The sequence below is a fragment of the Myotis nattereri genome (assembly GCF_964212035.1).
Source record: "Myotis nattereri genome assembly, chromosome: 14".
In the NCBI taxonomy this organism is placed as follows: domain Eukaryota; kingdom Metazoa; phylum Chordata; class Mammalia; order Chiroptera; family Vespertilionidae; genus Myotis; species Myotis nattereri.
In genome coordinates this window covers 49,555,395-49,570,223 of record NC_138089.1, presented here as the reverse complement: position 1 = coordinate 49,570,223, position 14,829 = coordinate 49,555,395, and the positions used below count along the sequence as shown (strand labels likewise).

Here is a 14,829-nt window from a genome sequence, read left to right as displayed (position 1 = left end):
GGGGATTGGGGGGATATGATGGTCCCCTTGCCCAGGCCTGAAGCCTGGGTCAGAGGCGTCAGGCTTGGGCGGGGGGTGGAGCAAGCGATCAGAGGGAGATGGGGGTCCCCTGCCCAGGCATGATTCCTGGGCCAGAGGCCTCAGGCCTGGGCGGGGGCCAGAGCCAGTGATCGGGGGGAGATGGGGGTCCCCTGTCCAAGCCTGACACCTCTGGCGGAGGCGTCAGGCCTGGGCAAGGGGCCGATCAGGCGATCAGAGGGTGATGGGGGTCAACGCCTGAGGGCTCCCAGTATGTGAGAGGGGGCAGGCTGGGCTGAGGGACACTCCCCCCCCCCACACACACACACACCCAGTGCACAAATTTCGTGCACCGGGCCCCTAGTATACTTTATAAAATGTACCCACCCCCCCGATATTTCCAGTACTGCCTGGCACCATACTTAGTTATTTCTGTATCATTGACTATATTCCCTATGCTGAGATTCCTATGACTGTTTTGTAACCAGCAATTTGTACTTCATCCCTTCACCTTTTCCACCCAGATGACTAGGCAGAACACAGAGTATTTTTAGGGCAATCCTATAAAGGTGGATAAATATTATACATTTGTCAAAACCCATAGAATGTACAACATCAAGAGTGAACCCTAATGTAAACTATGAACTTTGGGTGATTAGGATGTGCCAGTGTAAGTTAATTAGTTGTAACAGATGTACCACTGGGTATGGGATTCTGATAGTGGGGAAAGCTGTGTACATGTGGTGGCAGGGGGCATACGGGAAATCTCTGCTCACATTTTTTTTTTAATATATTTTTATTGATTTCAGAGAGGAAGGGAGAGAAAGAAACATCAGTGATGAGAGTTGAGCCTGCAAACTGGGCATGTTCCCTGACCGGGAATTGAACCGTGATCTCCTGGTTCATAAGAGGTCATTCACTGAGCCACACCAGCTGGGCTCTGCTCAATTTTGCTGCAAAGAAAGCTTCTCTTAAAATAGTCTAGTTTTTAAAAGAATACAGGCCCTTTGTCTTAAAAAAGTTCCCTTATTTGGGGTTTCTCTGATGTTTCCTCATGATTAGATTCAGATAAGCTCCTTTGGCCAGAAAACCACAGAAGCAATATTGCATCTCTCGCTGGTGTCACAAGGGAGAAACACAGTATCTGCCTCTTACCAGTGAGGTTAATGTTGATTACTTTGTTAAGGTCATGGTTTCCCACTTCATTATTTTTGTAATTAGTAAATGTTTTTGGTGAATAGCAGCACTTTTCTTAATAGCAGAAATAACCTGTCCATAAATGAGGTTATTTTTGTTTTTATTTGTTTGCTTGTTTTATTGATTTTAAAGAGTGGAAGGGAGGGGGAGAGAGAAACATCAATTGGTTGCCTCCCTCACGCGTCTGCCTGGGGATCGAACCTGAAACCTGGATACGTGCACTGACCGGGAATCGAACCTGTCACCTTTTCGTGTATGGGACGACGCTCCAACCGAGTCACACCAGCCAGGGCTGGATTGTTGTTGTTTTTAAGTGAGAATATATGCACATAGAATATTTTACATCAGGGGAAAATGATAGAATCATAGCTACACATAACACAGTTCAATCTAAAAAAATAGAGAATAACTTCATTTGTCTAAAGTTTTAAAGTATGTCAAAGCACACAAAATATTATTTAGGAATGCAAATACTGTAGTCTTACCTCTTACAAGCACACAGGATAATACCAACTGTAACGAAGAAGGAGCCACACAGACACTTCGGATAGTGATTTCCTGTAGGGTGGAAGGAAGGGCATGGAATTGGGAGAGGGTGCACCTAGGGGAGAAGGAATGGGAGTATGAGGACACTCACTGTAGCATTTTCTATTCCATACATGTATTTTCCCATACCTGTATTTTTAAGATATTATTTTATAGTTAGTTGTTATGTTAAAACAATTTTTAGGGAAACAATTGCAGTAGTGATACAAAGAAAATAAAACAAGGGAATGGGATGGAGTGGAGAAAGGTTGCATGCGGGGTGATGTTTGAGCAGAAACCTGAATGGAGAGAAGGAGCCTGTAGAGATGGCAGAGTTCGGGGGAGAGTTTACCTGGTTCCCGGTTGCCTCCTGCCCAGAGAATCCATGGCCATCTTACCTGGAGCTTGATATCCCGAATGTGTGGAGAACGTGAAAAAGGCAAACACCCCAATTCAAAAACAGACACACAAACAGAAATGAACAATAAATTAACAACAGCCTTGCAAAGATGTGGCTGAGAGACCCTGGTGATAGCAAGGTGATACCAAGAAGATAGGAGAGAATGTTTAAAACAAAGTCCTCACCCTGGTCACTGGGGTTCAGTTGGTTGGAGCATTGCCCAGTACAGCAAAAGGTTAAGGGTTCAATTCCCAGTTAGGGCACATACCTAGGTTGCTGGTTCGCATTGATGTATCTCTCGTTACCTTCCTCTTTCTCTAAAATCAATAAACATCTCATGTGAAGGTTTTAAAAAAATTATGGAGAGAATAAACAAAAGCAAAGTCCTTGTTTTTGTCCCCCCCCCCTCCCCGCCCCTGGCAAGCCTCACTTAGGATATTTTATATTTTACCTCAAAAACATACCTGTTTTTAGAAACTGAAAGGGAATTTCTTGTCCCTATGACAAGGACATCCTAACACTCATGACTGTCATATGGCATGCTGCTAACTTTTATTGGACCTATGAGGAAACTGATTATTTCACAATTTTATCTTTTTATTCTTTCATAACCATACCCATCAGTTGGTTGTACAACTTAACTCCTGAACACGGGTGTCAGGATTGTGTGTGTCAGAAAACAAAGACGTAAGAAAGATTTGGAATTGCTGCACAGCCCAACTGTCCACTTCAGCAGGCCCAAGACTTTAGTGTTGTTTTTTTTAGTTTTTAAAAATATATATAGGTAGGAAAGGTTGATTCTGCCATTAGCTAAGGATTTTTTAAAATTTAACTTTATTTTGCAATAATTCAGACTTAGAAAAAAAATTGAAGAAACAGTAGAGCCGAAACCGGTTTGGCTCAGTGGATAGAGCGTCGGCCTGCGGACTGAAGGGTCCCAGGTTCGATTCCGGTCAAGGGCATGTACCTGGGTTGCGGGCATATCCCCAGTAGGAGATGTGCAGGAGGCAGCTGATCGATGTTTCTCTCTCATCGATGTTTCTAACTATCTCTCTCCCTTCCTCTCTGTAAAAAATCAATAAAATATATTAAAAAAAAAAAGAAACAGTAGAAAGAAAGAGGAAGGGAGAGGGAGTGAGGGATAGAAACATCAAAGAGAATCACTGATTGGCTGCCTCCTGCATGCCCCCTACTGGGGATGGAGCCCACAACCTGGGCATGTGCCCTGAACAGGAATCCAACTGGAGACCTCTAAGTTCTTGGGTCAATGTTCAACCCCTGAGCCACACTGGCTGGCTAATGCTGCATTTCTAAGGCTGTATCTCTTCCTTAAGGGGCACATGGCTGTGCTTTGTCCTGATTTGACAGCTCTGCCTACATCAACATCACAGGGTTCTTGAGAAGCTCGAGTGCAAAATTAAAAGGTGGGAGGTGTTGCTCTCATCCCAAAACCCAACAATGAAATACAAATTCTGCAGATCCTGGTGCGTTGAAGGTTGGCATTTGGAATGATTTTACCATAGCTGAACCATATCTCTACATTTCTTAGAATGGTTCTCCAACTTTAGCATGCACCGAAAAACCTGCGGGGGGTGTAAAAATATGGATTTCTGGACTTCATCCTTAGAGTTTCTGATTGAAAGTTCCTGGGGTGAGGCCCTGGGATTTGCATGTTTAACAAGTTCCAGGTATACAGTTGGCCCAGGGACTACAATTTTCTGACCCCTAGTTTAGAGTTTTGCTGAGAATCCTAGGGCTAGGATTCTGTCTCCTGCACTCAGGGTTATCTGGTCTCAGCTTCCCCCTTCTGTCCTCTGAGGCAGCCAGGGGGCAAGGAGACCCTGGTTAAAGTCCAACCCCAGGGCGAGTTATCTAGCTGCTGACAGCGGGGCCTCCGGATTGCCTCTGCGAAGGGTCTGAGGCCGACTAGGGCCAGATAACACTATCCTAGTGTCACAAGGCTGCACGTGGCCTCCAGGCTCGTCCTGCGCCGGTTCCCCCGCCCCCGGGTCAGCTGTTGCAGGGCGGAGCACGGGGCGGAGCAGAACCGGGACAGCGGGCAGGACCGGCGAGGGGCGGGGCCAGGCCGCGGGTCCTCAGTCTAGTGACGCTGAGCGGCTGGCCCCGGCGCCGACTGTGGCGGAGCCGGGAAGCTGGAGGGTGGACATGCTGGGGGTCGAGCGCATCCTTTCTCTGTGGCTGGTGTCGCTGTTGCCAGGGACTGCGCGCAGCTTTCGTGTAAGTCCACAGGATCTCCACGCGGGGATGCACTGATAAGGATCATGCTGGCGAAGGACGGGGCTGGGGCTGCGGCCAAGAGGGGTCCTGCGGGGCGGTGGTCCTGGGCTCCCGGGGTGCACGCCGCTGGCCGGCAGCCTGCGGAGCGCAGGCAGTAGACTGGCCTTCCCGTCGGGGGCGGGCCGGCGGGGCGCGCGTCCTTCCCGGTAGCCGGTCGCTGGTGTGTTCCGCTCCGGACGCCGGTTTCGCTGGGACCCAGGTCCCCAAAGGTGCCACGAGGGGGGTGAGATGAGGTGCGCCCACACCCTTCCAGCTTCGCAGTTTTCCAAGATGGGGGGGATTCTAAATAGCGCGCGTGAGAGGAGGAAGTCTTGGGCTCCGGTTTGGGGCGCCCTCCCTTGCCCAGTGTGTGCTCTGCGGGGCGCTCCGGAAGGAGAAAATGGGGTCAGGAGAGCCCCCCCCCCCCCGCAATGGGAACTTTGGGTTCATTGCTTTCGAGACGTCCTCTTGCCAAACATCTCGTGCCCTTCTCGCCGCTCCCCGCCGCCTCCTCTTTTTGACTTGGATTTTCCAAACCTTCCGGGTCTGGCGGTCGAGGCCGAGGGCGGGCTGGAGGCGGGCGGCAGGTGGCAGCCAGAGCTGCTGGAGGGCGGTCTGCGGGAGCGAGTAGGCGAGGGGGGACGCGTCTGGTGGGAGAAGAACCGCAGGGAATTGAAACCGCACCAGCCCCTCTGCACATTCCGCCAACCAACTCTGGTTCCTCCAGAGTCTGGGTGGGCTGAGTTCGGGGCACGTTTTAAGTAGAAGTGGTGAAATTCGGGCCCATTGACCTGTAAATCATACCCTTTGATCAAAGGCTTAGAATAACTTGCCTAGAGCAAAGTCACACATTTCCATGAAACCCAGAGCGTAAGAATCTTAAGTATTTGGAAACGCCTACTGAACATATTTTAATTTAGAGTTCCTCTTGGGAAAACGGCAGCTCACATGAAGTATTTGCTACCCTGACTACTGGGGCCTGTGGCTCCTGGGCCCCAGATTTTTTGGCCAGGAGGCCTGGAGGAGCCCCCCAGGTGAGAGCTAGCCGGAGGTGAGGACCATGGGAACAGTGGCAGAGACAGATGTGTGGGGGGAAGACAGATCTTTATATTTGGGTGGGCTGTGGGAAGGGAGAGAGATGGGTTTATAGATGAGGAGCTGGTGGGCAGGGCAGCCCCCTCCAGCTGCCGTGCCAAGGCTCACACTGGGAGGCTGGCCTCCCCCCAGGAATTCTTTCATGTCTAAGTGTCCCTCCCTGGACCTGGAGCTGAAGAAAGCTACCAGTGGACAGCTTTCTGTGATTCCCTTGTTTACATTTATCTTTTTTAACCCTTTGAGTGCCGGGGAGCACGATCGCGTTCCCCGTCTTTCGCCAAAAGTGCCGTGAGCCCTATGGCGCTCTTCCTGCAGTTTCACTATTAGAAGCTAGTAGTTCACTCTTTATTGACAGATGGCACCTAAGTGCAGATTACTTGTGATGCCGAGTGTTTGCAGCTCTAAAATTGGCCTTTGGCATTTTTATGAAGTTTACTCAGATTTTGTTGTAGCCCTAAAGCTTCGAAATGGCGTCCAGTTCTAAGTCTGCTTTTATTATCTAAATTTTTTAGATTTTTTATCAAAATCTTATTAAAAGTTAAACAATATCTTCATGTATTCAAAGTCAACATTAATTCTATTTTAACATATGTTTTGTTCAAATGTTTTTTCTACTAGTATTTTATAATACAATCAGCAAACAATATATGTCAAAGATGAAAACAAATGTAGTAAAGGTTTCCTTAAGTTTTTGAATATGTAACTTCATTTACTTGCGATTCATGATTTTTTTACCTAAACTGCTGTAAAATCAGCAAAAATGCCTTGGCAATTTTAGCATAGTTCCTAGGATATTGGTTGGCACTCGAAGGGTTAAAATACATATTTTTTAAATTGATTTCAGAGAGGAAGGGAGAGAGGTAAGGAGATAGAAACATCAATGATGAAAGAGAATTATTGATTGGCTGCCTTCTGCACGCCCCCTGCTGTGGAGGGATGGAGCCTGCAACCCAGGCATGTGCCCTTAGCCTGACTGGAACCTGGGACCCTTTAGTCCACAGGCGGACGCTCCATCCACTGAGCCAAACCGGCTAGGTCCCTTGTTTACATTTATTTAGAACAGCGGTTCTCAAACTTTTAACTGTCCTAGGAATTAAAATTAAAAATAATTTATTAATCTATTACATGTTAAGAAACTTACGTTTTTTGGGAAAATAACAATGTTTCTCCCCGAATTTTAGGGTGAAGAGTGATATTAGTTTTCACTCTTGCAAATGTCTTTCATGTCCGTCTTAATCCAGGACAGTCGGAGTCTCCTAACTGCGCCTGTATTCAGTGTTGCCATAGCATACGTCACGTAGTATCTGAAAAGCTCCGCTGTGCTCTCCTGAGAGAATGAGAAAGGGAAGGGCGGTGATGGCTTAGTATTATTATGGAAACAATTTTAACTAAACGGACCCCTGGAAGGGTCTCGCAGACCACACTTTGAGAACCGCTGGTTTAGAATAATGTTTTTCCTTGTGGGGAAAAAACAGAAAAGAAGAAAATGAAAGCTGCCCGTCATGTTACAACCCACTGTGTTTGTACTGCCGTGATGAAGTGTGGCCACGATTGGTGGTGTGGAGTCTAGGCAGGTTGGGCCCCGTAAGTGACCCTCAGGTTTTGAACGGGGACCAGAAAGCGCTAACATTCCACAAAGCTGATGCGGGTTCCTGGTTGCAGGCGGACCTGACCTGACCTGGAACCCTCTCCTTGGCCACTGTCCTTTCTAAGGAACTCACCTTCCAGAGCCCACCTGCACAGACCTGCCAGGAGACCCTCTTAGGAGCTGAGAAAATGGTGATCTTCAGGCACCTCTCCCTGGTCGGGAAGGCCGCCCTGGCTGCCGGCACTGTCTTTGTGTCCATGATTATCTCCCGCTCCTACCTGTCCGAGAGCCTCGAGGTCAGGGCCTGGCGTTGGCTGTTCCGCCTGCAGCTTGCCCTGTTTGCCAACTCGCTCATGCTGATTGGCTCCCTCTACATCTGGCGTAGCATTGTCAGCAACCTTGGCCATGCCCCAGCCTCACAGTCGGCCTGTTTTCATCTTTGGAAGATGGCAGTCCTGGGCTTTCTGGCCCTGGCCCACTCCAGTTTCTTCACCATGCTCTTTTTAGTGGCCGAGGAGCCCTATCTCTTTTCCTTGGCCGCCTACTCCTGCCTCGGGGCGTACATCATCATGCTCTTCTTCCTCTGTACCCTCAGCGGCATGGAGCAGGCCTACCAGCTCTTGGCCTGGCGCAGTGGTCGGGTCGTGGGCAGCCTGGACAAGACAAGGAAGCTGGCGCTCAGGCCGGCCCTGGCAGTGGCCGTGACCGCCGTGCTCAGCATAGCGGGGCTGCTGAATGCTGCCCAGCCCCCGGTGGTGAAGACCGTGGAGGTGCCCATCCCTCAGCTGCCCACCTCGATGGACAACCTCAAGATCGTGCTCCTCTCAGACATTCACTTGGGCCCCACCGTGGGCAGGACCAAGATGGAGATGTTCGTGAGGATGGTGAACCTGCTGGAACCGGATGTCACGGTGATCGTGGGGGACCTCTGCGATTCAGAAGCCTCGATCCTGCGGACGGCTGTCGCTCCTTTAGACCAGCTGCATTCACGCCTGGGCACGTACTTCGTCACCGGCAATCACGAATACTACACGTCAGATGTCAGCAACTGGTTTGCGCTGCTGGAGTCCCTGAATGTCAGGCCGCTGCACAATGAGAACGTGAAGATTTCCGCCACCCGGGCCCAGCGTGGTGGTGGCGAGGATGATGACTGGATCTGCTTGGCCGGCGTGGATGACATTGAAGCAGACATCCTGCACTACTCTGGCCACGGAATGGATCTTGAGAAGGCGCTGGGGGGCTGCAGCCTGGACCATACCACCATCTTGCTGGCTCACCAGCCCCTGGCTGCCAAGAGAGCCCTTCAGGCTCGGCCGGATATTAACCTGATTCTTTCTGGGCACACACATGCTGGGCAAATCTTCCCCTTGAATGTGGCGGCCTATCTCCTGAACCCCTTCTTTGCTGGTCTCTACCAGGTGGCTCAGACCACATTTGTATACGTCAGCCCAGGCACGGCCTACTATGGGATCCCCATGAGATTGGGGAGCAGGGCAGAGATCACAGAGCTCATCCTGCAGCGGGCTCCTTGAACCTGGCCCCGCCCTCATCCTCTGCCCTTGCCCTCATTCTCTGTCCCTCTTCAGGGTGGGTTGCCTGCTTTACGCCCTCCAGCCTTTCCTGCCCAGCCCTGCTGACACACCCTGGCCACAGGCTGGTTGGAACAGTGATTTGTGGTGGGGCTGCCTGGCAGGTTAGCTCTGTAGATGGCCAGTTGCTTTCTTATATGCATTTGTGAGGCCACTGAAGTCACCTGCATAAGAACGGGCATTTATTGTCGAGATGATGTGGAGTAAACCCCCCTCTCTGCAGGACTCCCAGGAATAAACGGAAAGAAACATGGGGTTGCTTGAAAGGGATGCCTCTAGAAAGCAGAGCAGGGAAGGAACTCTGAGTGCCTTTCAAACCCTCTTTGGGACTTAGGCCGTTGCCAGAATCATTGATGCAGAGCTTTCTGGGTAAGGGGTATGTTGCTAGTAATCTGGGCGAGCAGGTGAGATGGAGGCCCCCTCTGGCTGCTGGAGAAGAAGAATTTATTTCCCCCTTGGTTCTCTCAGAGTCCCCTCTATTGAGAGAATTGGCAAAACCTGCTGGAATACAGAGCTCATCTTATTCCAGACCTTGAGTGATGGCTATTACTGTCTGCTTCTCCTGGGCCTTGGGGGTTGGGGGTGGGGTGGGGAGAAACAGAGCACCTTGGTAGCTGATGGTAATAGTGCTGCCTGGGGACTCAGAGGGTGTTTGCCTCCTTTTATACAATTGGGTGAGGTCACCCTAGGGACAGGCTGCTTTTCCCTATTTAGGGATGAGGAAACGGAGGCAAAGGGCATTGGCAACATGACAGAGTTTCTGGGGTGGAAATCACGTCTTCTACCTCCCAAAGAAAGTGTTCTCTCCACTGTCTGGTGGTTCAGGGTTCAGACAGTTACCAGAAGTCAGAGAACAAGGACCGAGAACCTGATATTCTTTTCAAAGTGGTTTGCTTGAGGCTAATTTCACTTCACTTGTGTAACTACACGAGCTAGTTTCAGTTCAGTGTAGGATGTCTGTTATGTTAGAGGAAGAGTCAGGAAACTGGAGTCCCACCCCAGGCTTGGGTCTGACTTTTTTTTTTTTTGGTGGGAAACAGGCTCCCTCTCTCCCAGTGGGGAAGTTGCATGGGGAATGGCAGGCCCCTGTGCTCCAGCAGGGCCTTGAGGCCTTGCCTCCGGCTGGGCCCCGGCTGTGGAGTGCTGGGAGCATCCTTCCTACCAGACTGGCTTCCAGTCCCCTGGCCTGACCTCCGTAGAACTGTCCTAGGTCTCTGGCCACAGAACCATAGGGCCATCTCTGCTGGCCACTGTGGGCCCACAGGAAAACAACCAGAGGTTACCGTGACTGGCCCTTGTGCCAGAACCAAGAGACCCTTTGCCCCTGGGGTAGCAATAAGCAGTCCTGTTAGGAAAGGCCTCTCTGAGGAGACTGAGGACCTGGGCTCAGCGTTGACATGTTTGTGACCGAGATTCTTTCTCCAACGGGCGCCACAGGCACCGCTCTGACGGGAGAGGCCCACCCTGCTGCTCCCCGCCAGGCAGTGTTGGTTGGGCAGGTGACTTGACCTCCCGGAGCCTCGGTTTCCCTCACCCTGAAATGGGGATAATTATCATGTCTACCTCAAGTCTGTCTCGTGGGGAGGGTCTGGGACTTGGCGTGGGAGTTACATGTGGCACAGTCACAAGAGAAGCACTCAGTGTTGTTAATTTGTGAACATAGTGGGGCTTGCTAAGGAACTGTGTTGGGTGCGGGTGCCCCAGGGGTTTATGGAGCAGACAAACCTGGGGGACGTGAGTGGGTCCCGGGCCGCCTGCTGCTGGGCACGGTGATTTGTGGGGGTTTGCTGTGTCCTCTGCCTGTGTTATGTCTCCTGTGCATGCTCTGCCTGGTGGATACTGGGATCCTGAAGACCACCCTTCTTATTTCCAAAGTGTTGACAGCAGGCCTTCCTGCCAGTGCAGTGTGACTGATTCCTCTCCATTAGACACAAAACAGGCCCACCTTACCTGTCCAAGGAATAGTCCTGCTTGGCTTGTGTTCCATGGTGTGGTGGGCGTTTCCCAGCAGAAACTTCTCCGTTACCGTCCAGACAGGGCCCTGAAGGGCCGCTCGCCGAGGCACCGTCTGCACCTCTGCCCTTCGCCCGTTTACCTTCTTCTTTTGTTGTTGGCTAGAGGAGGTGGAGAGAAGTACTTGGAGCTTGAAAATTCTTTCAGTTTTATTTTAGTTTATTATTATTTTTTTAATCTGTAAATGCAAGTTAAAATGAAACGTTTTTAAGAAAGTAACAATGGCATGTGTAGTGTGATCCTATTATTGTAAAAGGTCAGTACATTAGTCCCACTGTCATCCATTCCAAACATCCCTCCATCTTTTTTCCTCTTTGTTGAGAACTTTTTATTGTGAAAATTTTTAAAATTTTCATGAAGTACACAGAACAACCTCCTGAACCTCCGTGGGCTCACCACCCAGCTTCAACAGCTGTGACTGTTCTGCTGGTCTTTTCTCATTTATCTCTGCCCCGCACTGTTTTTCTTTTTTGGCTGGACAATATTAAACAAAACCTTAGAAAATATAATTTTACCCAAAAATACTTCCTTATGAATCCTTCCTAGAAAAGTATCTGTATACTGCTATTATAGCCAAGGAAACTAACAGTAATTCTTTAATATCATCTACTATCTAGTAGGAGGTTTGGGGGCTCGAAGCCAGGTCTTCTGCTTTTCAATACAAGTGTGGTTTTTCCACTGAGGGTTAAGCAACTGTATCTGTTACAGGTGAGGAACAGGATTCAAATACAGTTTACTGGCTAAAGAGTTAGTACTCAGTTGTTCCTGCCTATCCCCATTGTCTGTTCCCCAACTCCCCCCAACCTGGTACAAAGCACATAGAATAAAATTTATGATTTTAATGATTTTTAAGGGTAGAGTTCAGTAGTGTTAAGTCTAGTCACACTGTTGTGAAACAGGTCTCCAGAGCTTTTTTATCTTGCAGATCTGAAACTCTATACCCATTAAACAATAGCTCCTCTTTCCCCCTTCCCTCAGCTCCTAATAACCATCATTTGACATTCTGTTTCCATGAATTTGACTCCTCTGGGTACCATATATAAGAGGAATCCTGCATTGTTTATTCGGGATGGCTTGTTTCACTTAGCATCGTGTCCTCCGTGTCCATCCATGTGGTAGCACGTGACAAGACTTCCTAAGGCTGAATATTTCTTCGTATGTATATATCACATTTTGTTTATCCATCCATCAGTGGACATTTGGGCTGCTTCCACCTTTTTTTTTTTTTTTTTTTTTGGTATACTGTGAATAATGCTGCTGTGAACATGGGAGTGCAAATATCTCTTCAAGACCCTGCTCCCTATTCTTTTGCAAAAATACCCAGAAGTCAGATTGCTGGATTATATAGTTCTGGTTTTTCATTTTTTTGAGGAACTCCCATACTGTTTTCCATAGTTGAACCATTTTATAATCTCACCAGCAATGGACAAAGGGTCTGGTTTCTCTCCATTTTCACAGAACTAGTTACTGCTTGTTTGTTTTTTTTGTTAGTGTGAGGTGATAACTTACTGTGGTTTTGATTTGCATTCCTCTGATGATTAGGGATGTTGAGCATCTTTTTATATGTTTGTCGATCATGTTTGTATATCATCTTTGGAGAAATGTCTATTTAAGTCTTTCCCCCATTTTAAAATCAGGTTATTTGACTTTTTGTTGTTGTTGAGTTGTAAGAGTTCTTTTTATATTCTGTAGTACAGGCCCATTGCAGGAAGATTCCTACAAGAATAGGGCTTCCTGCTGCCCGAGCGAAGCAGAGAAGGAAGCGAAACCCACTGAGGCGGGCTTCGCTCCTGACTCCGCACCCTGCCCCCCGCCCCCCCGCCCACTTGTTTCTCTGCAGCTTCACTCCCTTCTGCAGCACTTGGCTTCCTTCTATGTTGTCTTCAGTCTTCACCTGCATATGCAAATTAACAGCCATCTTTGTTGGGTTAATTTGCATACTCATCTGATTGGCTGGTGGGCGTAGCGGAGTGACACCAATTTGCATGTTTCTCTTTTATTTGTGTAGATATTAACCCCTTATCAGATATGTGATTTGCAGATATTTTCTCTCATCCATAGATTGTCTTTTCCCTCTATTGCCCTTCATGTGCAGAAGTTTTTAAGGATGCCCCATTTGTCTATTTTTGCTTTTGCTGCCTGTGCTTTTGTTGTTGTACTCAAGCAATCATTGCCAAGTCTAATATCATGAAGCTTATGATCCATTTTGAGTTAATTTTTATATATGATGTAAGATAAGGGCCCAACTTCATTCTTCTACATGTGGATATCTAGTTTTCCCAACACCATTTGTTAACGAGATTGTCTTTTTCCCATTGAATGGTCTTGGCACCTTGTGGAAGATCATTTGAGAACTACTTTATATTTAAATTTTTTATTTAAAAATAAAAAACTATACACTTTTTTCTGAGATGAAGGGGCAGAATTAAGACTGCAAATGTTTGTGAGTCCTAGAGGATTGGGAAATGGTCCCAACTGGGCCCATTTCCCCTCCATCTGTCATTGCCCCTCCTCTTCCATCGTAATTTACGCTCTTTACCCACAGTCCTTTGGGATACTCAACAAAAATCTTTACAGAATAAGACAGACATAAATTAGTAAACAAAATTAATAAAAATAGAATGTAGCAGCTCATCTACAAATTTTCCAGCTCTATATCGATTCTCACCATTCCCTGTGGTGGTTTTGCTTCTCTAGCCTGACTTATGTAATGGTGTTTCCATGACATTTCATGTGTGAAAGATACATAGATCTGAAATAATTCAAGTTTAGTCATCTGAAATATTCCTCCTCTTTCTCTTTGTTTTGTGAACTAAAGGGCCTGGGAAGCCCATGGTATACAAAGACTCATCCACCTCTATCTTCTCCCCTTTCCTTAATCCCTCTCCTGTCAACTGTAGGTGCTAACAGTCTAGGAGGCTTAGGGCTCTGTCACCTTAGAGTTGAACAGTTCATGTCAGGAATTCTGTAGGCTTTTGAGTCTTTAGGGTGAGTTGAAAGGGTTTAGGCAGTGGTTCTCAACCTTCTGGCCCTTTAAATACAGTTCCTCATGTTGTGTCCCAACCATAAAATTATTTTCGTTGCTACTTCATAACTGTAATGTTGCTACTGTTGTGAATCGTAATGTAAATATCTGATATGCAGGATGGTCTTAGGTGACCCCTGTGAAAGGGTCATTCGACCGCCAAAGGGGTCGTGACCCACAGGTTGAGAACCGCTAGTTTAAGGGCTGAAGATCCATTGAGTAAGTGCTTACCAGCATTATAGGGAGGTACCCGAGGACACATCTTCACATAATTGGCATGACCCCTAACGTGTGGTATCACAGAGCTACTTTCATTTCTTTATTCTCGTTGAGGAATGTGCACAAGTAATGCAAATATAAGATTGTTATTCCCGAGGGTTAGGAAACTTGGGGGATGTTCACATTACTTGATGGTGTAAATATCAGTGTTATGATTAATGGTTGGTTTGGTTTTAATGCTTATTTACTACTGTAATAATCTCAACTCAATGAATAACTTAAAAATGTTATGTTGGACAGTATTAAATCCCTAATGTGTATTTGGTCTTGAGGGTATCTTGTTTATACTGCTGTGTTATTGTTTTCACCTCCAATAATAGATGTATTATGTCCATGAGGGACCCTGGGAAGATGTGGGCTTGGCCTTGCTTGGGATTGATTTTATTTTACATGTTTTTTATGATCTCATGCACTGTAAGTACTGATGCTACCACACCCCTGCAAGTGTGAAATAAAACTGGCTCGTCAGCATTTTGTCCCAGTGCTAATTAATTTAGAAGGGGTGGAATTTGCACACAGGGCAAAGTTTACATTCTTTTCATTTGGGGGGGGAATAGACTCTGCATTCCTCCCTCACATTTCTTGACCTTCTGTTGGTGGTGCCACAGTGCACAGATATGAAGAATGCTGGCTCCTTCAGGCTGGATCCTCTCCTATCCTTGAAGGTCATTTTGGAGCCATGAAGTGGATTTTCCCTGTTAACCTTGACCATGTCAGTCACCAATTGGAAACTGTCTCTTCGGTGATGCTGCTTCTGTGGCTCTCCATATCCATCCTCTCTGTCTGCTTTTCTATTTTTTTTTGTTTGTTTGCTAATCCTCAC

General features: G+C 47.6%; 2 protein-coding genes across 2 annotated transcripts in view; both read left to right on the top strand.

Moving 5' to 3' along the window:
- The first annotated feature begins 4,184 nt into the window (after nt 1–4,184).
- The window catches only part of GLB1 (galactosidase beta 1), a 65,794-nt gene continuing 55,149 nt past the window's right edge, over nt 4,185–14,829 (top strand). The window contains exon 1 of the mRNA XM_081106204.1: nt 4,185–4,378. Coding sequence (XP_080962330.1) covers nt 4,307–4,378 — 72 coding nt within the window. The 5' untranslated portion in view covers nt 4,185–4,306. The remainder of the gene's footprint in view (nt 4,379–14,829) is intronic.
- On the top strand, nt 7,289–8,632 carry TMPPE (transmembrane protein with metallophosphoesterase domain; the record flags this gene model as incomplete). Its single annotated transcript, XM_081106205.1, has 1 exon — nt 7,289–8,632. The coding sequence occupies one exon, from the start codon at nt 7,289–7,291 to the stop codon at nt 8,630–8,632; it is 1,344 nt and encodes a 447-aa protein (XP_080962331.1).